Source organism: Terrapene carolina, unplaced genomic scaffold (assembly GCF_002925995.2).
Source record: "Terrapene carolina triunguis isolate 2854851 unplaced genomic scaffold, T_m_triunguis-2.0 Scaffold96, whole genome shotgun sequence".
NCBI lineage: Eukaryota > Metazoa > Chordata > Testudines > Emydidae > Terrapene > Terrapene triunguis.
The window spans coordinates 42,784,862-42,808,791 of record NW_020664447.1 but is presented as its reverse complement, the minus strand read 5'-3'; the positions used below and the strand labels follow the sequence as shown (position 1 = coordinate 42,808,791).

The 23,930-nt window shown below is 48.2% G+C and overlaps 2 protein-coding genes across 3 annotated transcripts in view; one reads left to right on the top strand and one right to left on the bottom strand.

Annotated features, from left to right (window-relative positions):
• Positions 1-1,026, bottom strand: part of RMDN3 (regulator of microtubule dynamics 3) — a 59,375-nt gene extending 58,349 nt beyond the window's left edge. Inside the window, exon 1 of the mRNA XM_029911518.1 lies at positions 822-1,026. Within this exon, the coding sequence (XP_029767378.1) occupies positions 822-1,023 (202 nt within the window). The 5' untranslated portion in view covers positions 1,024-1,026. The remainder of the gene's footprint in view (positions 1-821) is intronic.
• A 681-nt stretch (positions 1,027-1,707) lies between these two features.
• The window catches only part of GCHFR (GTP cyclohydrolase I feedback regulator), a 37,061-nt gene continuing 14,838 nt past the window's right edge, over positions 1,708-23,930 (top strand). Inside the window, exon 1 of one of the 2 annotated variants that reach the window (XM_026651244.1) lies at positions 1,708-1,824. In XM_026651244.1, the coding sequence (XP_026507029.1) occupies positions 1,708-1,824 (117 nt within the window). Of the gene's footprint in view, positions 1,825-18,353; positions 18,500-23,930 lie in introns of those variants that run through there. The other variant, XM_026651245.2, reaches the window with a different exon arrangement.

Here is a 23,930-nt window from a genome sequence, read left to right as displayed (position 1 = left end):
CCCCCCCCCCCGGCCCAGTGTCCTCTTTTTTGATTGTGGAAATATGGTAACCCTATTCTGTATAGATTATTTAGGTTAATCTTTCTATCTACCCAATGGGACTCAGTACTCAGTCTAGAAGATACCGTCAGAGTTGCTTAGTTTTGCAGTACTCAAACTGTGGATTTGTGTCTCCAGAGATAACATGCTTGTTAACAGCAAAAATGTTTTTAAATAAATAAAATAGATAGAGGTGAGAAATAACAGGGGTTGGGGGGTCCATAACAGAGCTCCATACAAAATTAGGGCCAAAAACTGGAGAATGTGATGTTACACAATGCAAAATGTTTGAACAGTGATGTTTAGCATCCTGCTTGTTTATGATTTGTGTTCTTTAAAGTATTTAATAATAATTTATTCTGTTCAATTCTTCACAGAGATGAACTGGGGTTTGTTAAGCAGCCTTCTTCCAGCCAGTTGCTAAGTGCTGATCTTGGATCTTTACAATTCTTTAATTAACTAGCAGGTTATTATATTAATTTGATGATAGTGTGCATTTAATTTTTCCAGTAACAAGTGGATTATTTTTAATTTAGGTCAGTTATTTTAAAATGATCTACTGAAGTGTCTTATGTATCATCTTTTGGGTGAGCGGGTGGGCAGTTTTCCTCCTGAAATGGTAATATCCCAATTATATACTAACCATTTCTGAGCTACAAATAGAAAAAGCAGTAGTGGTAGCACTGAACCAAAGTTCAGGCATGAAGGACAAATCCACCCTTGCCAGTCAGAGACCAGTTTTGCAGATAACACAGAAGAAGAAACAGAAATAATTACTGTACCCTGGTTATGGTGCCCCTGAGTCTCTGCATTTTCATGGGGCCCCACAGAGTTCTGCATGTACTGAACCCCAGAGTGCCTGGAGCTGCGTCCCCACCAGGGCCTTTTCCGCCTCTGTTTGTAGAACACATACAAGAACCCGATCCCTGCAGCTGCACCCAGCAGTATCCCAAGCCCCACACGGGACACCCTCAGTTTGGACATGATGTGCCTGAAAGAAGCAGACAGGATACAAGTCAAATGAATGCCAGTCACTACCTCTCCCCACTTCAGCACCTCGGAGGGCCTCCCCCGGGGGGAGCAGTGCTCCAGCCCGAAACCTCTCGAGCCAGCCCGGACCTCTGCAACCAAGCGAGCAGCCCCCGAGTGTGAGCCTGCCGAGGGGGGCGGGGTGGGAGCGCTCTTCGCAGCCCTGCGACACGCCGCTCACCCAGCCTCGCACCAGCCCGGCGCGGACACGGCCGCTCTGGGGTCCGGGGGAAGAGCCGGAGCCGGGGCCGGGGCCGGCCGTTTATCACCCCGCAGCCCGGGCGGTTATACCCGGCTCGCGCCAGGCTGGGGCGGCTGAGCTGGGACAACGCTGCCAGCCGGTGACTGTCGCCGCAGGGAGCGTGGCGCTGCCCGCGGGAGCGGAGCCGGTGGCCGGCGCTGCGCGGTGACACACACACACGCGCCCCGGGCCCCACAGCAGGGTACTCAGGGTTACTCACACCACCATGCCCCGCGCGGCCACCGTCCTACCGCTAACCCGCCACACGCGCCTCTCACTCTGCCCAGGAGCTGCCCTCCCGACGGCGCATAGAGATGACGTATCCAGAGCCGCCGCCGCCGCCCCCCCTTCCGCTGCCCCTTCCAGGCCTCAGCCCTGTCCAAAGTGCCGGCGGTGGGATGATGTCATCAGCCCCGCCTTATGGGCTAGAAACGCTAGCTGAGACCACATCACGTGTCTCTGCCCGTGGGCTAAGGGCGCGTGACTGCAGGGAGCCAATGAGCGTGGGTCAGCAGGTGGGTGTGTATATGGGGGTGGGGCCGGCGCGAGGCAGCGTGTGCTAAGGTCCGGGGGCAGGTGGGGGTGTGGGGAGCAGGGCGGAGATTGAATGGAAGCTCTGAAGGTTGCTGGGCTGCTCTGTGGGCTCATTTCCCAGCCCGATGCTGCATCTAGGTTTGTTCTTTCATTGGTCAGCCTGTCTTCCCCCGTGCTGCTCCCGCGTGTCCACCGCCCGCTCGTTGCAGGGCCCTGCCCCAGGCCTCGCCTAGTGCTGTGCTGAACCCGGCCTGTGCAGTGCAGGAGCTGGTGTACTGGGTACCTTCATCTAGGGAGCGCTTGTCATTGGGTGGGCGGGGCCCAGTAGCCTAGGAGTCAAGGCACTTGTAAGAAAAAACAAAAGAAAGTGAGAGTGTCAGGAGGAGTCCTAGGGGAGAGAGGTTCTGATCATCAGATGGGGACATAGCGCAGTGGTTTGGGGTGCATGGGTGCCTCTTCTTCCAGCCTTTAGCCTTCTTCCCATGAACACTTTTGGTTGGGTTGCTGTCCCTGTAGCTGGTTACACTCACAAAGATGGGGCCCAGAGGTATTTAGGCTCCTGCTATTGATTTCCATGGAAGTCAGGCACCTAACTACCTTTGAGAATCTGGGCCCTAGAGCCCAGGGGAATTTCAGGTCTGCTAACTCAACTGTTTTGTAGGCTCAAGAATGAGGTCCAAAGTGTGGAGCCCGCAGAACACAGGGCCCTCTGTGGCTTCAAAACCAAGTGTATAACCCTCTTTGCTATAGACACACTTGACCAAAAAAAACAACAACCCAGCAGTGGAGGAACACTCAGTTTTTCCCCCAGCAGGAACACCGTTACATAATTTCATTTTGTAGTGATCACCAAGGTAAAATTTGGACTGCTGATTGTTTTATTGGTTATGTCAGAAAGCCGGAGAACAGTACCAGAGGACCCAAGATTTCAAAGCCTCCTCTGATACAAGTTTGGAACATTCAGGCACTAAACTTACTCATTTAAATTCAACTCTTCTTCCTTAAAACATTTTTTTGGCTTTGCACTGTATGCAGGTGTCATCAGGTGAAGAACAGATGCTTCTTGAGGCTCTGAGTTGCCCCACTATCTTGTGCTAGGAATCTGCTGTTAGCCTTTCAGACTACATTGGTGACGTAGGATCTTTCGGTGAAGGCAGCTGAAACACATTTGTTCTGATAAAACTTTGATATTGAATGGAAAGAGGGCACTCAATTTCCTCAAACTCTCATTATTATTTGCAGTCTTGTTGTTATCAGGAAAGCAATAACAGGCTCAAGGCAGCATGAGTTTGAATTCATATCCCCATGCATATTAAAGATGATATCTGAGTAGTACCACACCACTGCTTTGATTGTACTCTGTTATTTGTCTTGTGCTTCAGATATCAACCTTTATGAATGCAATAAAAACAGTCATCTTGAAAGAAGCAATCTGTGAATGTGGTAAATGCTACCTTAGCCCCTTTGTTTTTTCCCTTTAACTCCTTACTCCAATGGAAAGCTGTCTTATTTTGGCAATTAGGGTACTGAATCATAGAAGATAGAGATAGAAAAGACCCAGTCAATCATCCACTCTATTGCTCCCCTACTGTACACTATACAGTGTCCTGTGTGGTCTAGTTTTAAAAGTTCTAAGCAATGAGGCCTCTATCAATTCTCTTAGAAGACTATTCTGCAGTTTAGTAGATCTCATTAACAGGAAGTTTTTCTTGAAATACATCTTTGTTTCACACAAAATAATTCTCCCTTCTTGGTATTTACATTCTTCAGATATTTGTAGTATTGTGTACCCCTATCATGTACCCCTTTAGTCACTGTTAAGCAATTAGCCTAATTGAGGTTTTTACTCACGAAAGCTTATGCCCAAATAAATCTGTTAGTCTTTAAGGTGCCACCAGACTCCTTGTTGTTTTTGTAGATACAGACTAACACGGCTACCCCCTGATAATTAGCCTAATGGCGCTCATAACAGTCTACAAATATTTGAAGGAGGTAAATATCAAGGCAGGAGTATGATTTTTGTGGGAAACATACACATGTCTCCTTTTAAGCTTTCTACATGTCAGTTCCTTCAATTACCAGGAAGAAGTTCATAAACTGGAAGAAGCTTAGAAAAGAGCAACTGGCAATATGATGCCCCACAGTCACATGCACACAATATTTCAGATCCTGTCTCACCAGAGCTATATAGACAGGGACTGTGACCTACCCGCTCAATGACATGCTAATTTTGTGAATGAACATCCAAACTACATTAGTTTATTTTCTCCCTAGTCATGTAGCATTGCAAACTTGTGTCCTACAAGGGGTGAGGGGACTGTAGTCTCCATTGCTATTAAATCCTTGTTTTTTCTGCTACGATTGTGTATAAGGGTTTAAATCACTGCCAAGCTTGGAGTGGTTTTATGTGATCTGGACATGCAGAAAAAGAGGATGCCAGTCCTGATTTGGGACAATTAGTTCCTACATGTAATACAAAATAATAATAGACTTCTCCCCAGAAATGAACAGAGATTGCCAATTAATTTCAATTGGCAACTAAACAGAGGATAACAATTGTTGGTTATTACCTACCTATGTAAGATGTGAAGCAGTGACCTGCAGTTGAAAGGTTGCACTGTGATGGAATTGGAGCCGCTCTGTAATAAATTATAAATACCATATGTTGGCCTGGTTATTGGGATGTGTACTGTATTAATATATTGGTTTAGTTTAATATGGGACTGTAAGGAAAAACAAGCAGGGGAAGGGAAAAGAATGGATCAAGATGAACCTCTTCTCTGCACACACTTTTGAGGGCTGTTAAGAGAAAATGGCATTACAGGAAAAGGCTTTTACACACCAGAGATCAAAATGACCACAGCAGTTTAAAAATGGACTTTGCTTCAAGAGAGGGGAGGGAGTTGTTTGGAGGACCAAGGGTCAGACACAGGCACCCACTGGGACAGCTGAAGAATTAGGCCTGCCTAGCTTACCATCAGGGGATGGTAAGTCTTTAGATAAGACAGACATGCTCACAGACTATTGTTTTAAAATCCTTTTTGCTACTATTGAAAACAAACAATGCTTTGCTTTAAGAAGGCTATATGGTCACTATATACACCACTGATCACAGACTCCCAAAGGGAAGAACTGCAGATCTCCAAATTCGTCAAACCTAGTGTGTAAGCATGATTGGTACACAGGATACTGTAGCCCAGGGCTCTGTCTAAGGGCATGATGTAGAGTGCAGTGAGTTAAACCAGCCCTCGGAGAGCGCGGTAGGGAAAGCACTGCAGTGTGTCCAGAGTCAAGCGCACTGGCGTGGCCACATTAGCAGCTCTTGCAATGTCACAGAGAGCAGTGCATTGTGGTAGCTATCCCAGCATGCATGTGGCTGTTACGTGCTTTTCAAATGGGGGGGGGGGGGAGTGTGACAGGGGGGGTGTGGGGTGTGTGGGGGGGGGGGGGGAGGGGGGTTGGGGGGGGGGGCCCCCCAAGCATGTCCACATGCTGTCTTGTAAGTTCAGAGAGCAGCAGACTCCCCCTTCCCCCTGCCTCTCTCTCTCTCTCACACACACTCACAGCAAGCAACATTCCACAGTAATGGTTGCTTTGTCCCAGAGCAGATAAGCATGCTGGCTGTCAGAAACGGAGCTTTGAAAGGGCATATCCGCATTCCTACAGCCGATTCCAAAACAATGACAAGAGTGGCCACTTGACTTAAGGGAATTATGGGACATTTCCGGAGGCCGATCAGAGTGCAGTAATGCAACACCTTGTTCACACTGATGCTGGGGCGTTTCAGCCGAGGCGCAGCACTTGTTATGCGTCTCGTGGAGGTGGATTACCAGGAGCACTCCAGCTGCAGAGTCGAGGTGCTCTTGCTAGTGTGGACGGGTCATGAGTTAGGGCCCCTAGGGCTGCTTTAATGCGCTCTAACTTGCGAGTGTAGCCAAGCCCTAAGCGTGGGAGAATAATTATGGATTTACCCTAGGAGAGGTAAAGGCAAGAGGCCAGACACTCGAGAGGGTCTAATCAGAGACGGGAGAGAGGTGCAGCTAGTCCTGTTCCATGACAAACATCAACAACATTTCTTGTCCCCTCCTTGCTATTTTGTGTGTGTGGCTTCTCCCTTGTGTACACATATCATAGTCTGATGATAACACAACTTGCTGGAACCAAACCCCTCTGTCTGTACTCCTTGATGGAGAGAGGAAGAGAGATTCCCTTATCCTTCCTCACCTTTCTTTATAAATTATGGGGCTCTTTTCTCTTTGGGGATGTCTGTGTGAAATTATCAAAACAGTAATTTATTAAACCTAGATAATATAATTAGAGCCCTGCAAACAGCGGATATCCACCGACCATGTTTGCAGATCGTGAATGGATGCAGACCCAAATTTTATATAGAGAGCCCTGCAAGTCTGTGTGACGATGCGGATATCCATGGACCATGTTTACAGATCGGATACAGATACAAATTTTGTATCCACCCAAGGCTCTAAATATACTGTAATTAAAAGAAACTGATTAATATATCTAGACTTACACTTCTCATCAGCTAAACTAGATATGGCATTTTGAGCTCAGTTACAGAGGAAAAGAAAGATCTTGCATGTCTAAAAAGCAAGTCCTTGCTCTGACATCCCCTTGTCAGAACCAGCTCCTGCTGCTGTGCCCAGAGAGAGATCAGTGACACCATCCCTCACTCAAACAGTTCACTAAACCATGTATCTGGGTCTGCTTGCATGTCTGGACAAGTCCCTCCTTGATTCAGGGCAGCTGCCCCTCATTTTCCAAACCAGTTTTCTCCAGTTAGCTTTGCTATGGTTACCATACCTCCGGTTTTTCCTGGACATGTCCAGCTTTTTGGTAATCAAACCCCCGTCCGGTGGGAATTTCCAAAAAGCCGAACATGTCTGGGAAAAATACTCCCAGCTTTGCCGGCATCCCTGGCTTACCTTAGAGCGGGCTCCAGCGACTGCTGCTGCTCCCTGACTCCTCAGCTCTGTAAGAGCCGAGCTGCCCGAGCGCTACCGGCTTCACGGTTTGCCGGGCAGCCCCCAGACCTCCAGACTCTGCGTCCCCGGCCGGGCGCTTCCCCTCCCAGGCTCCGGCTGTGCTTTGGAAGCGCCCGGCTGGGGGCGCAGCAGGTCTGGGGGCTGCCCGGCAAACCGTGAAGCCGGTAGCGCTCGGGCAGCTGTTCCGCGTGGCTGAGAGGAGGAGGGGGAATGCGGGGCGTTCAAGGGAGGGGGCAGAGTTGGGGTGGGGACTTTAGGGAAGGGGCCAGGGCCCCGTGGAGTGTCCTCTTTTTTTAAAACCTTAAGTATGGTAACCCTAGCTTTGCACACATTAAGGCTTTGTGGGCTCTCGGTAGACTGTAAAAAAAATGACCCATTAAAAGCACAAAGATTGTTTGATGATGATGAATAGCTGCATTTTAAATGTTTAATATTAATCTCACAGTCTATATGTCTGAGAGCCATTTTCTAGACTGTTTTTTAAAATAGACATTTTGCTTGTTTTCCATTGTTATAAACTACAAGTTAGGGACAGTCTACAATGAGAACCTACATCGGTATAGTTAAGTCTCTCAGGGTTGTGAAATGTGTAGACAGTGCTAGGTTGATGGAAGGATTCTGTTGACCTAGCTACCGCCGTTTGGGGAGGTGGATTACCTACGCTGATGGGAGAACCCCTTGTGTTACGTAGGTAGTGTCTATACTGAAGCACCACAGTGGTGTTGCTGCACCGCCAGGGCCGACGAGAGGAGGGGAAGCCGGTACAAATTACCAGGGCCCGGCGGTCCAGAAGGGGGTCCAGGGCCTGGCTTCCCTCCCCCCCCGGTCACCTTACTGGGGCCCGGCGGTCCGGAAGGTGGCCCAGGGCCTGGCCCCCCCCCCCCCCCCATCAGCCCTGTTTAGCCAGTCCGCCCTTGCTGGGGGGCCCCCCAAAAATTTTTTCACCGGGGCCCGAACCCGCTCTCAGCGGCCCTGTGCACCACTGTAGCATTTCAAATGTAGACAAGCCCCTCCTGTTGAAGCAAGTTTAAGAGCAGACATACCCTCAAAAACTTCCATACACACAATTCTGCCAGTACAGTCCTGAGCGTCTTTCAATGAGACATTGCTAATTATGTTAAGGTGTCCTCCTAACATCCACATGACATGGAAAAAACATGCCCCACATCTAGACTTAAAAATAAATGAATAAATTAAAAAAAAAAAAAAATCAAATCTCATTTTCACTTGTGACCTAGGCCAGAATTTGAAACTGGAATTTGAGCTCATGCTTCCAGAAATGAAAAGCAAGGTGAGACAGGTCTAGTGGAATGAGCATGAGACTAGGCACCAGGAGTGGAGTTCTATTCCTATCTCTGCCAGTGACTTGCTTTGTGGCTTTAGGCAAGTCACTTATCCTCTCTGTGGCTCAGTTTACCCATGTGTACATGTGAGGCTAATAATACCTGATGCACATGGGTGTTGTGAAGATAAATTAGTTGCTTGTAAAGTGCTATATGAAAAGCAAGCTACTTAGCTCCAAAGTGTTTTCTATTTCATAATTTTCTTTCTCCAGTTTCATGGGATCAAGTCTTTCATTCTTTTCTTGTGACATCAAAATTTGTCTGGATGGAAATCATTGCTCCATCATAAAAACAACTCTATGACTTCATTAAATGGAGCAGGATCAAAGAAGCTAGGCTGCAAAGAACTAATGTTCCAGACTAAAGGCATCTTTAGCAATTAGGAATATTTAAAAGGAAATGTAATTACTTTTAATATACAGCAAGTTTTCATTAAGTAGGATGTTTTTGAACTAACTATCCCTTTCATGCCGTGGGAGTTAGTTATTCTCAAGTGAATGTGCTTGCAGATTGCTTGTTACTGAAGTTTCTATCCATCTCTGGTCTTGTGGCCCAAGAAAGTTACCTGCTTCAGCTCTGTTTAAACTGTTGTGGCTGGAAACGTGCCTTGTTATATGGCTCAGCATTCAGAGAACGCGACACTATCATCTGCAACAGTTCTAAAGCAGATGGAATGTCTCAACCTGTGCAGCAGAGACAGATGCTATGGCTACACTACAGCTTAAGTCGACAAATTATGTCGCTCAGGGGTGTAAATTAGCCACCCCCAGGAGCAGCATAAATTATGCTGATTTAAGCACTGGTGTAGACAGCGCTAGGTCAGCAGGAGAGTTTCTCCAGCTGACATAGCTACTGCTATCATAGGTGCCAACTCTGTGGGTACTCCAGGACTGGAGCACCCATGGGAAAAAATAAATAAATAAGATGGTGGGTGCTGAGAACCCACCAGCAGCCAGCCCCGCCCAGGTCTTCCGCCCACTGGCCACCCCGCTGATCAACTCCTCCCCCTCCCTCCCAGTGCCTCCCACCCACCACGATCAGCTGTTCCACAGCGTGCAGGAGGTGCGGGGGGGGGGGGGGAAAGAGGGGGAGCAAGGGCCGGGCGCTCGGGGGTGGATGTGGGAAGAGGCGGGGTGGGGATTGGGGGAATGGGTTGAAGTGCTGGGAAGGGGAAATCAGGACAGGGACAGCATGCGGAGCCCCATGGCCCCCCCTGCCTAGAAGCTGGACCCACTGCTGGATGCTTCCAGGGTGCAGCATGGTGTCGGAGCAGGTGGGCACTAGCCTGCCATAACTGGACAGTACCGCCAACGGGACTTTTAGCTTTCCTGTTGGTGGTGCTGACCAATGTGATCCAGTGCCTTACATGCCACGACCCAGTACTGGGTCGCAACCCGAACTTTGAAAAATGCTGGCTTAAACCAGCCCTCAGACTGAAAAATTCTTAGAAAATTGCATTATCCCAGAATAACTAAAGGAAACTACAGTGATTCATTTCATATCTTAGATAATTAATATACGACTGAATAAAGAGATCTTGAACAAAGAATTTTGCAAACGTTTTTGTAAATACATGTACCTTTTCATTATCTATAAATTGTCTCTCAGTAAGAGGCCCCAATCTGCCCAATCTGATGATATATAGTCAGGGCCAGCCTTTGGGGTGGGCCGTCCGGGCCCCCACCCAGGGTGACCCGCCAAAGAGGGCGTCGTGCGCAGGGTTTAGATTCCCACCTGACCTGCTGAGGGCCAGCTGGCTGGAGGGAGGCACAGGCAGGCAGGTGAGCAGCAGCGCTGGAGAGGGGGCAGGGGGGGAGTGACCCAAGCTGCAGGGGGCAGTTGGACGACCATCCGTGGGAGCCAGGTGACTCCTCCAGAGCAGGGGTTCCCCTCCTCCCCCCTGCCAGGGCCGGCTCCAGGCACCAGCGTGGCAAGCAGGTGCTTGGGGCGGCCACTCCGGAGAGGGGCGGCACATCCAGCTATTCGGCGGAGAGTCCCTCACTCCCGCTCGGAGCGAAGGACCTCCCGCTGAATTGCTGCCGCAGATGCGATTGCAGCTTTTTTGGGGGGAAGGGGGGGGCTGCTTGGGGTGGCAAAAACCCTGGAGCCAGCCCTGCCCCCTGCTCCACATGTGCAGCTGCTGCTGTTCCCAACCTCCTCTCCGGAGCCGCCCCTGGCCAATCCAGACTGGGAGCATCCTCCTGTCTGCTGGGGGGCGAGGGCTGATGTCGGGGTGTCCCCCTCACCTGTGCACCTGATTTCTACTGAGCTGGTGTGATAGGACAGGGGGAATGTGTGTGTGTGTGTGGCTGCCTCTCTGGGTCCGAAGCCTTCAGGCTCCGGACCCAGAGTGCTTTCTTAAAGAGCCAGTGCACTCATACACTCAGGCACACACAAATTCCCCTTAACACAACACACACTGTCACACACCCCGCCCCCCCCCCCCCAATACCAGGGTTCCCTGCATTCAGGTCACTTGCCCACCTGGGCTGTGCTGAGGCATCAACAGCTGCTGCTCTCATGCCCTCTCCTTACACAGACCAAGGAGTGCATGGGGCAGAGGAGCAGCAGTCCAGTGGGGGAGCGAGCAACAATGCCAGCTGCTTTGTGCACCCAGGTGGGTCAGTTTCCCCACGTGGGTGCAGGAGGTAGGAGTGAAGGGGCACAGTGAAGGGGTTAGGAGCACAGGAAAGAGGTGCAGGGGTTGGGGTGAAGGGGGAACAGTGCAGGGATTGAGGGCTCAGGAGGGGAGTGCAGGGGTTGGGGTGAAGGGGGCATGCACAGTGCAGGGGTTAGGGGCTCTTGAGGGAGGTGTAGGGATTAGGGGTGAAGGTGGTGCAGTGCAGGCATTGGGGGGGGAAGGAGTGGGGAGCCCATGGGGGCCAGGGGCACCAAAATGCAAGTTCACCCAGGGTGCCATTTTCCCTAAAGCTGGCACTGTACAGAGTAGCGCACAAAGAATATAGCTCCTATCTGAAAGTATGAGGAAATCAGGAAATGTTCAAAGTTGTAAGATAAGGACTGTATTATTTTAAATTAGATAGATGATGTAAGAAATTCTAATATTGTTAAATTAGTATTTCTTACAACAGCTTCAAAAATCCCCTGCTTTCCATGCAAACTAACAGAGCTACATTTCCCATGTTCTGCTCTCCATCCTCAGACTCTAGATGCTAGCTTCTTGTTTGTTAAGCAAGCTATTAAAATAGTTGATACTTTTTAACAGAAACATTTTGTGATTTACTCTTTTCAATCAGCTGCTGTAATCAGAATAGCTGATAATATTTTACAGTGCAATTTGCCTTTAAGCACAAAAGCCAGATTCATGGGGCACTTACTGTAAGGTGTTGCCCTACATCCAATTAATAATATTGCAGGCAAGGAATTTAAGTGGGTGCTATAGAGAGAAGAAAGCATTATTTAGAGAAAGCTGCTGCAGCTAGAATAGAAAAATGAACCTATTCATATGTCCCTTGCCTGTTGTATTGTGAGCAACAAAGCTGTGATCTATAACAGAGCCAAATAACCTTTATCCGTCTTTTACATGAATTACATGGAAAGACCCAAAGCAAACAGCCCCCAGTGGGCCCTGTTTCTATCCTAGGCAAGCAGTTCTATGTTTGACAATGACTAAGTGCACTTGGAGGTAGTGTCAAATGGTAATACCAATGAGTTGCTTTTTGGTGATGAACGGTACCCCTGAGATATAGCACACTGAGGTTTACAGCTGACTCTCACGCTACCAATGTGTGGAGAACTTGGACTCCCTTACAGGTTCAGGATCTGAACAGGAAACTAAATATGAAAATCCAGCGTGTAATTCTCTTATATATGTTTTTTTTTTTTTATTTTTTTTTTTTTAAAAGAGAATTACATGAGCCAAGATGACTAGTTAGAAATTGGCATCCTGCCACATAATAAGAATCCTTGCCTAGATTTTTATTAATGTTTGTTAAAGATCTGGGTTTGGAAGCTGGACATGGATTTCAAATTTCTATTACATTCTGCAGCTGTGAGCTAATATTGGAGAGAGGTCACCAGGAGACAATGCAATCATAGACACATGGCCTTATCAAAATCAACGGAAACGTGTGTGTTGAAGCTCCTGCAGAAATCAAAGAAGGTTAGTGCAAGGTATAGGGCACCTTTCAAACAGAGTGATCTCCTAAAATACTTTACAGATTGTGGATATCGGGATCACTCACCCAGCACAGAAATGCAGTCACCTCTGAAGGAGAATGCAGTAGCCATTCTTAACCGGTGACACTACACAAAAACTTCAGAAAGTGCACCAGAAAATAACTACCCTAGTTGGAATTGCAGTGGGAATGTTGGGAGGACAAAATATTGTCTATCTAATCTTAGGTGAGCCAGGAGGAACCCAAAAGCCAAAGGGGAAAAAAAAAAAAAAGATGCAGCAAGCAGCCTTTTCAAGCTTCTGTTTTTTTGGTGCAGATTGCGCAACTGGGAGCCAATCACACTTTGCAGCGGGAAATTCAACACCCCCCCTGAAAAGCAGAACCTCTCTCCCCCCAGAAAAGCCCCAAAACAAGCAACACACTACTTAAAATACATGAATAGGCAGTTACATTCACAAAGAAGATAATATATGCTTGCTGGGAGCGGCCTTAGCAGGTAGGGAAGTGCCACTATCCCCATTTTACAGATGGGGAACTGGGGCACAGAGAGGTTAGGTGACTTGCCCAAGGTCACACAGCAATAAGGCTGTGGCAGAACAGCAAATGGAACCCTGTTCTCCAGAGTCCCAGGCTAGTGCCTCAATCACTGGACCATCCTTCCTCTGGTTTCTCTTCAGATTGTATGTTTCAAAGTACTACTGACCAAGTTAGAAAGTGGCCAAGGCTTACATCCCTGTTCTTGCAAACAGGGTCATGAGGTTGTTCATGACTGCAAGTGATCAAGGCTTCTATTTAAAATTTCATCCAAACACGCTACTTTCAGCAGCATCCCTTTCCCTAGCCTCATGCTGAAGTAGGGTGACCAGATGTCCCGATTTTATAGGGACAGTCCCAATGTTTGGGTCTTTTTCTTATATAGGCTCCTATTACCCCTCACCCCCATCACGATTTTTCACATTTGCTGTCTGATCACCCTATGCTGAAGTATTGGTTGTGCATATTTCAACCCTGATTCAGGAAAGCACTCAAGCATATGCTTAAGTCCCAGTGTCTTGTACTTAAGTACTGTTCTGAATCAAGGCCTCAAGTGGGAGACAGGTGTGCTTAAAATAAAGCCATATATTTACATATCTAGTTACCTCTGTGCCCTCTTCCATAACCAATTCATCCATTCCCCAGGATACTTTTCTGCTGAGTTCAGTGGTTCTGTGTATTACTGTCCCAAGCTTTTAAAGTGTTAGGCTGGGTGTTGAAGGTTAATGACTTCACCTGCACCATGGGATATAAGCCTATACTACGCCCAGCCTCTCCCACTAATTCCGTTTGTTTCCTGAGTCTCCTTTCATCCCCCCACCCCCAATGGAATTTTACAATTGATTTTTGGAGTGGGGGAGAAACCTACTGGATCAAATTAAACTCTGGTGTACATCCAGAGTGAATTTGGACTATTGATTTAACACACTCAGGACCTATTACTTAGCAAAACAGTTTGCATTTAAACACCAGAAAGACCAAACCACTGACTTTGTAGGTGTTTAACTGACATTTGCTTAGTTAGTTTCAGCTGGAGAGTCCAAAGAAGTTTACAAAACTGAAGTAAATGAAAACCCCCTGAGGTGGGTAAATATTAGCTCAATTTTTTTTAAACAGCTGGGCAAAGAGAGCCACAGAGAGATGGAGTGACTTATCTAAAACAACATGATGAGGCAGTGGCAGAGTTAGAAATAGAACCCAGGTATCCTGGCTCTCAGCCTGCATTCTAATCATCTTCTCAAATCAATCAATTATTATTAATAATAATTAATAATATATATTTTTTAAACCTACACAAGCTCTCTTGGAAAATGGGCTTAGATCCAAAAGTGTTGTTGTTTCTTTTTAACATAGAATTACTTCCAAAAATAAAAGATGTATCTTTTTTTTTCTTTGCACTGTAAATATTTCCATTTAAATTGTCAGTGTTGGGTTAGGATGGACCTGACAAAGCTTTAGAACAACCAGTGATTGAGCTCTGCAGAATATGCTGGTTTCAGTGGAGAAACTGTCAGTGCCTTGAATTAACACAGCTTTGTAGCTCTTCGTTCACTGCCAGATGAAAAATAACATACCCCCTCCCTCTTGTATTCTATTGTAGTAGTGCACAGTTCACCCCTTAAATGGTTCTGATTTGATTTAATCCCATTGCCATAGGACATTACAAAGTAACATCTCAGCCAAGGACACAAAAGTACTTGCAGAAGCTACAGGGAAGCTAGGCGGAAACTGTTTTTCTCTCAAATCTCTTACAGTTCCCTGTCTCAAGGCAGGGGAAACAATAATAAATAGTGAGCAAAGAAAATCAATCTGTAGTCAGAGCATTTGGATAAAGAATCCCAAGAAAAATCTGTGCGGAACCATTGGCTCTTGCCATCTCCTGTTTTTCACTCTGTGAGGTTTTTACCTGGAAGGATCTCAAAGAGCTGTTTTCTGTCTCCAGTAGCCATTTACTTGGAGCCTCTTATAAATCATCTCCTTTATTTTTTTTTTAAAAGGAGCAAATGTTTTTGTGGATTGTTATTAAAAAGAGAATCCTCCAAAGTCCGGAAGGACTATAAACCCCCATGCGTTAGGCCAAAAGCCAGCCTCTAAGGCATGTCTACATTTGGAGCTCGGTGTGATTCCCAGCTCAAGGAGACATATTGGCACTAGCTCCATGTCAAAAATGTGGCTGCAGCAGCATGAATGCCAGGAGGGGATAGCCGCCCCAAGTACATACCCATACAAGACCCTAGGCATAGTCTCAGCCATGGCAGCATGAGCGGTGAGATGGGCTAGCTGCCCTATATATGTACCATCCAAGACTGTAGGTACGTACTCTGGGCCGCTAGCCCATCCCACCGCTCATGCTGCCGCGGCTATACTCTATTTTTAGTGTGCTAGCTTGATGAACTGGGAATCACACTCCCAGCTCCAAGTGTAGACATACCCTGTCTGAAAGGATTAGGGAGAAATTTCCTCTATGGGCAGGTTATTCCATAATTGCCCACTTTCAGGGTTCTTCCCCTTTCCTTTGTAGCAGCTGAGACTGACAAATGTTGGAGACAAATGTCTGCACTAGCTGAATCATTGGTCTTATCCAGTATGATAACTCCTGGGTCTGCACATCAAATTGGCTTTTTTATGACATCCTTACTCAATGGCATCTGGGGCTAATGCAACAGCAAGCACAAGTTCGCTTTTAGGGATTTTGCTTACTGGATTTTGATCTCTTCAATCCCTCTTCATTGTCCACACTTAAGCCACCATCCTCCTCTTGATCCAACATCAACGACCTTGCAGGAGTTATCCAGCAGCCAGCGACGTGGTGGAATGTACAACTTTCCACCATCAAACAGCAGATACATTATTTGTGAGACATGCTTGGTCTGTCGGCTCACAAATTATGGTTAGAAACTGTCTGGTGTAGCCATGAACTGAGCATAAGAGTGGAGACTAGGAACTCCTGAGCTCTCCACTTGTCTCTGACTTTGCCTTGTTACACAATCTTAGGCAGTCACATCAATCCTCTGTCTCAGTCTCTCCCTCTGTAAAATGGGGATATTACTATTTCCCTCCCTCCCTGGGGTGTGGTGAGGATTCATTACTGTTTGTACAAGACTCTGACCATATAAAATGCTACTGTGATATTCAATCACTCTGTTGTACCCACAGAATATCTATATTCTGTTAACATAACTGCTCATCATACCTCTGGGAAATACTACAGCCCAAGGGCTATATTCACCCCATTGGCACAAGGGGATGGAATTTGCAATCCCCTGCATCAGTGGGGTCATTCAGCCCCAGGAGAAGGCAAAAGTTAGGTTCTACTATTATTGCATCTCCAGGGGGTCCTGCTTATACTCACTCCTTAACCAGCATTACACACTCCTAAGGTTGCACTGGATGCAATATCACCCCACTCCCAGCTTCTTTGTTAGGGAAATCATGATATTCTGACTTATACAGAGGTGAATATTTTAGCTCCACCTTCTGCTTCCCTTCCTTTTATTTTCCAGAGGACCCTTACAGTTAAGTTCTGCGAAGTCCATTGGGGCTGTTAGCAGGAGGCACTTGAACAATTCTTGTGGATAAGGGAGAAGCTGTGGATGTGGTATACCTAGACTTTAGTAAGGCATTTGATACGGTCTCGCATTATATTCTTATCGACAAACTAGGCAAATACAATTTAGATGGGGCTACTATAAGGTGGGTGCATAACTGGCTGGATAACCGTACTCAGAGAGTTGTTATTAATGGTTCCCAATCCTGCTGGAAAGGCATAACGAGTGGGGTTCCGCAGGGGTCTGTTTTGGGACCGGCTCTGTTCAATATCTTCATTAACGACTTAGATATTGGTATAGAAAGTACGATTATTAAGTTTGCGGATGATACCAAACTGGGAGGGATTGCAACTGCTTTGGAGGACAGGGTCATAATTCAAAATGATCTGGACAAATTGGAGAAATGGTCTGAGTTAAACAGGATGAAGTTTAACAAAGATAAATGCAAAGTGCTCCACTTAGGAAGAAAAAATCAGTTTCACACATACAAAATGGGAAGAGACTGTCTAGGAAGGAGTACGGCAGAAAGGGATCTAGGGGTTATAGTGGACCACAAGCTAAATATGAGTCAACAGTGTGATGCTGTTGCAAAAAAATGCAAACGTGATTCTGGGATGTATTAACAGGTGTGTTGTGAGCAAGACACGAGAAGTCATTCTTCCGCTCTACTCTGCTCTGGTTAGGCCTCAGCTGGAGTATTGTGTCCAGTTCTGGGCACCGCATTTCAAGAAAGATGTGGAGAAATTGGAAAGGGTCCAGAGAAGAGCAACAAGAATGATTAAAGGTCTTGAGAACATGACCTATGAAGGAAGGCTGAAAGAATTGGGTTTGTTTAGTTTGGAAAAGAGAAGACTGAGAGGGGACATGATAGCAGTTTTCAGGTATCTAAAAGGGTGTCATAAGGAGGAGGGAGAAAACTTGTTCACCTTAGCCTCTGAGGATAGAACAAGAAGCAATGGGCTTAAACTGCAGCAAGGGAGGTCTAGGTTGGACATTAGGAAAAAGTTCCTAACTGTCAGGGTGGTTAAACACTGGAATAAATTGCCTAGGGAGGTTGTGGAATCCCCATCTCTGGAGATATTTAAGAGTAGGTTAGATAAATGTCTATCAGGGATGGTCTAGACAGTATTTGGTCCTGCCATGCGGGCAGGGGACTGGACTCGATGACCTCTCGAGGTCCCTTCCAGTCCTAGAATCTATGAATCATATGAATCTATGAATTCCTGAGACTGTCTGGTGTTCAGGTCTATACGTGCTTTTGAGTCAAGATTTAATTCCTCCTTTAGAAGTAGTATTATGGCCTAGTTTGGAGCAAAGAGAGGGAAGTGTCCTGTTACAGTCCTGTTAATAGTGAGCCTAGAGGTTGATGGGAGGATATCCCTAGGGAGGCAGCCTGGGCAGGTTGACGTTTACACCAAGTACAGTGCATTGTTGGATGAGTGTTGTTTTTTTCTGGTTCCCTTTGGTGGAGGCAAATAGAAAGGGAAAAGTACAATAAATCAAGCCTCGCAAAGCAGGACCCTCGCCTTCTCTAGCTACACCAGCTCCCTATCTCTGTATCCAATGCAAGACAGCCCTCCTGGGTTTCAAAACTTTCCATGGACTGACTCCCCATGACCTTTCTGGCCTGCCGTCCACCCAGCCCTCTGCTTTTAGGCCTTGTCCGCAGACGCGACCAGGCTCCCCCCTGCCCTTTGGAGAGCTCCGTGCCCCAGCTTGGCAGCAACACACTACGCAGCCCTCCTCGCCAACGCCCCTGCGAGGCTCGCTCAGGTACGCTGCAGGAACCGCCTGCTGTCTTTGCAGCCAGGCACTGAGCGCAGCAACCCCTGGGAGAATCCCCGGCAGCACGAGGGGAAAGGCAATGGCCCTACGCTGCTCCCACCGCTAAGGTGCACCCAGACGTCCCCTCGGGCTATAGGCTGCCCCAGGCGGGGGTGTGGCCGCGGCTGGGCAGGATGTCACGTGTGGGAGGCTAAGCTGGGGCTGGAGGCAGAGCCAGACTCCGAGCAGGAGCAGTGGGCAATAGACTCCACCTTGTGGTGCCGGGATCATGCCCTACGTTCTCATCAGCACGCAGATCCGCATGGTGAGTGTGCGCTGCGGGTGCATGGGGGGAGGAGGGGATGTGGCAGGACCCTCTCCCTGCCTGCACCCCTCTGCCACTGGGGCGGGTGTTCCGCCTTCCTAGCGGGCATGCCAGTGCCTGGCTTAACGGGATCCGGACTGAGCCCTTCCTTCCCCCTCCAGAGAAGCCCAGCCTGTAGCAGTTCTCCCGTCCCCAGGAAGGGAGGGAGCTAGAGATTATTGAGAAATACAGGCGTAGAGGGGCAGGGCCGGGAACGACTTCCGTGGTTTGAATCATGGCAGCAGGGCGAGTTCTGGCTTCACTCGGGGTTTGTGGCAGCACCGAGTGCACTCCGGAGGGGATCGCGCGCTCTCGCTCTCTCCTGATCCTACTCTTGTCCCTGGTGGCAGCTGCTTCTCATTAACGTGCACTGATGTTTCTGACACGCTGCCTGGTTTATTTCCAGCTCATGGTTTTATTTATGTCTGGTGCTGGCGGTGGGTTTGACGATTTGTTTGTGTTTGAATTTACAAACAGCTGGATGACACTTGAGTTCCCCTCTCTAGGGGTGCGATGTACTACTGTCCAGCTGTGCAGGTAACTTAGTACCTTTGCAAACATCTGGGTGACAGCTGATTCCTTCCTCCCAAATTTAATTCCAAAGTGCCATGTATAGTACCGTTGCCTAGCTGTACAGAGATTTTAGTGTATTTTAAAAACAGCTGGATGACACCTGAATTGCTCCTGTAGTATTGAGATACTGCTGCCCAGCTTTGGAGGTAAATAGTGTTTTTGCAAACAGATGGATGGCGGCTGATTCCCGTCTCACCCTCCATTCCAGGAGTGCAATGCATAGTACTGTTGTCCAGCTGTGTAGGTACCTTCTGCAAACAGCTGGGTGACAGCTGACTTTCCACCCTCCAATAGGGGTGTGCTATACTGTTGCCTACTTGTGCAGCTAATATAGTCCTTGACTGTTCTCTTTGCTGTCAGGTAGATCCTGGCATGTGTTACCTGGTTGTGTTTTGACACTTGTTCCGGGCTTGATAAATTCCCTCCCCTTTCCCAGGATACATGGTTTACACTGAAAGAGTCTTGCACTTAGCCAGATAACTGTCTCTGGGGCACTGATTGGAACTTGGAGAGGAAAAACCCCAACGGACTGCCGTCTCCCTTTCCTGGGTGTCTCATATGGGCATCATTCAGGGTATGTCTATGCTAGACTTCTGTACCGTGAGTTAACTGGCAATCAGTTACAAAAGTCTAGTGTTGGCAAGCGCTTAGAGGGCTCTGACTGAATAGGAAGAAACATAGTCCATAGCTCAGAGATAATTTATGGGGGCAAAAGGAAACTAGCTGTAAGAGCCTGAGTGTGTCTGAGAAGGAATTGTCCTGCCATCCAACAAACCAGCACGTGTGTCTGCCTTCCCCATTGATTTTCACCATTCCCTGCAAATAGTCCTGCCTCCACTCCTCTCCCTGATGGCCCTGTCGAGGGAAATAGGAAGTCTGACCAAGTTACGCATGTTGAACATGCAACAATACAGTTGAAACCATGTTTAAATATGGTTGCTAGCATAGTTACAGCATAGTTACTGTGGAACGGGATGTTTTTCTGACAATTGTGCTCTGGGCACTCCCAACTAGTCTATAGCCTGCTTGTCTAATCTAGTCATGTACAGGACAAAAACATTGGTTCACACAGGTCAGGAAACACAGTTTCAGGTGCTGTCTGCATAAAGTCTAAATAGCAGGCAAAAGAGTTGTTTTGTTTTCTTTATTTTTTAAAGGGGAGACTTGTAAATTTTGACTGAAGTCCAGAATATGAGGATGTGATTTTTGCAATAGGAAGAACTTGACTGTGAAACAAATTAACCCGTGGTCAGGAGTTCTGTAAAAAAATACAAACTCAGGTAGTGGAAGAACTGCTCCTATTACTCACCTTCCTGAAACTGTGCGTGTATGTTATATACAGTGAGAAAACATGATGGTGTGTAGTGGAATAAAGACTTTCCTGTTTACTGTAATGGGTTTGGGGTAGATGCTTTAACCCTTCACAGGTTATGTAAATGATCCCAAATAGCAACACACCATCTCATCTTGTTTATAATTCAATATAATGCTTGCTATTTCCAGTGCTTTTAAAAGTTTTATTGGTACGGATTTTCATATCTCTGTGTCTGCATGGCTAGGTTACCTTAGTTACCACAGATAAGCTTTGGATGGTAGGAAAATAAATGTGTGTGTGTCACATAGTCACAGTGTTCATGTCTACAATTCATAAATCCTCAGAGCTAGTTACAAATACTGGCCTCAGTCCTGCAGTTGGATTGCTGTGGGCAAACTCCTGTCCCGTCTTAGAGTTCCCTTGGAATCAGTGGGTCTCTGCATGGCACAGAGGTCCACTCCAGTGGATCCAATTGCAGGATTGGGTCCTCTGATGTGTCATTGGAGAGTTTGGGATCTCAGAGCTTCAGTGGGATATAGCAAATGTTATAGATCTTAAAATTGTCATTGGTCCACAAGTGAAACAACAACTGAAATCAGTAGTGGGCTAATGTACGTTTAAAAAAAAAAAATCCTGCTTTCACCTGGTCCACATTGGCAATGGCCAGAAGGAGGGTGGCATGGCTGCCTTTGCTGTGCCAGATTTTTGTTCTTTGTACAGTAGCTTTTTGGAAGCTGCTCCGTGGTTTGGAATGTTGGAAAATAGGTCCAGCTGAGATTACTGGCCAGGATGTAGGTGAGGTGCTCAAAATAATGTATTTTTTAAAAATGCAGTTTATCCCGTGGTTGCAGAACTAAGGATTCCCTGCCATGGATAGAATGACTCTGTGTGTCACAAAACTGTCTAAAATGTGTGTTTGATTTGCTTTTTAAATATTAGTGAACAGAACTGTTAGTAAATTGCTTTAAGTACTATCTAGTGCTAGAGCTCTGCTCTTATTATAGAGGCTTTGTTGATTTAAGAAACATGCATTGTCACAGTTGTTGTGTTAATGGATGAGCACTATGGGGCAGAGGACTGACCTCATATTAATAACCCCTCCCTGTCAGAGGTTACATTGGGGTGGCTGGCTATGCACAAGTCCTCTGCTATCGTTGCTGTGCTGTGTTCCCATAGTCCTGTATGTAAGTCATGCTGCCACTGCGCTGGACTTAGCTGCCTCTACTGTCCGGTAATTTCATTGCTAAGCCAGTAGTGGGTCAAGGTGCACTGCTTCGGGCTGCTAGTTTGTTTGCTTCTGTAACATAGGCTCGCATAATCGTGCCCTTGCCCACCATCACACTGAGAACACGTTCCAGGAACAGCATGTACGTGATGTGTCCCTAAGGTTAGTTCATGGAAATCAATACAAGGTCTCCAGGCTCCGTTCCTTTCCTGTTCACAGGCCTTGCTATTTCCTTGGCATAACCCCTCTCTTCTCTGGCACTAAGGCCAGGTCTACACTTAAAACTTGCCAGTATAGTAATGTCTATTAGAGAGGTGTGTGTGTGGTTTTTCTTCATTTTTTTTTTTTACAATACTTTTATATCCTAGTGTAGATGCAGTTATACTGGCAAACAAGTGCTTTTGGCACAATAGCTTATTCCATTCAGAGCAGAGGTATAAGCTATAGCAGCCAAAGCACTCTTTTGCCAGCTACAAGCTGCATCCACACTAGGAGGGTATACCAGTATAGCTATATCAGCAAACCTTTTCTAGTGTAGACTAGACCTGAGAGACAGCTCCTCCCAAGGGCGCCAGGTTTGTATAATTTTTGGTGGTGCCCAGAATGGGTCCAAGCATAGCCGTCCCATACATAGGACAGACCAGGGCAATCGCCCTGGGCGCTGCGCTTTGGGGGCCCCATGCTTCAGGGGGATGCGGGGTCCAGGGCAGGGCCGGCTCTGGCTTTTTTGCCGCCCCAAGCAAAACAAAAAACAAACAAAACAAAAAAACGTGCAGGGCGGCCGGAGCCAGGGTGCAAACTTTCGGTGCCACTTACTTGGTGGCTCGCGGCTGCCTCCCCTGGCCGCGCTGGCTAGCAGGACTCCCTACGCTGCAGATGTGCCCCGGGCAGCAGAGTGCGCGCCCCGGCGAGCGGGTGGGAGAGAGAGAAGGGGGGCGGCCAGGGCTTCCTTCAGCCGGGGCGCTCGCCACTCGGCCCCTCCCGCTGCGCCGCCTGCCGGGAGGGCTCCATGTTGCTCCCGCCTGCAGGTAAATTGAAGGTCAGTGGGGAGGGAAGGACGTGGGCTGCCGGGCTTGCTGCAGACCTGGCACCGGCTGGGGCAGACGGAGTGCGTAGCCCGCTCCCAGAAGGGCGCTCCCCTCCTCCGCGTCGCCGCCCCCTACAGGGCGGCCGGAGGGGCAAACCAAAAAAAAAAAGGGAAAAAAAAGGCGGCCGTGCCACCCTAGGATTGGACGGAATGCCGCCCCGTAGAATCTGCCGCCCCAAGCATGAGCTTGCTCGGTTCGTGCCTGGAGCCGGCCCTGGTCCAGGGTGGCCTGGGTGGTTAGCAGGGGACCTGGCGCTGGCAGCAGCAAGTGACCCGGACCCAGCCTGCTCCGCCCAGCCGGCTCCTGGCATTGCTCGGGGGAGGGGGTGGAAGCCAGAAAGAGGTGGGGCGGGGCCTTGGGGGAAGGGGTGGAGTGAGGGCTGGGTGGAGCAGGGACGGGAAGAGGCGAGGTGGAGTGGAGCTGTCTGGGTCACTTGCTGCTGCTGGCGCCAGGCCCACTGCTAACTCCTCAGGCTGCCCTGGACCCCGCATCCCCCTGAAGCGCAGGGCCCCCCAAAGTGTGGGGCCTGGGGTGGTTGCCCCGGTCCGTCCTACGGACGGGACGGCTCTGAAAATACACCTCTACCCCAATATAACACTGTCCTCGGGAGCCAAAAAATCTTACCGCGTTATAGGTGAAACTGCGTTATATCAAACTTGCTTTTATCCGCCGGATTGCACAGTCCCACCCCCCCGGAGCGCTGCTTTACTGCGTTACATCTGAATTCGTGTTATATCGGGTCGTTGTGACGAACTGGGACTATTCTTGAAGTGGTCTGTGAATGCTGACAGGGGAGTGTGGCTAGGATGGTCTGCATTGGGGGAGGGGAGACTGACCGACAGAGAATACCTGAGCATGTAACCTGAGAACCCAGGAGGGGGGAGAGGCCAGGTGACACCTTTGCCCGGGAAACTGAACAAAGGCTGTGGGAGGGGTCGCTGAAGGCAGAGTTGGAGAGGCTGGCTAGTGACCAGGGCTGGGAGGCAGACGGGGCTCTGACCTCCCAGGGGGGCTAGGGTGCCCGGGGACCCCAAGATGGACCTAACTGAGGGGGGTCCTGTTGTCTGCGCCTGCAAGACCTGTCTTGGACTGTATTTCTGTCATCTAAATAAACCTTCTGCTTTACTGGCTGGCTGAGAGTCATGGTGAATCGCAGGACGCCGGGGGGTGCAGGGCCCTGAGTCCCCCCTT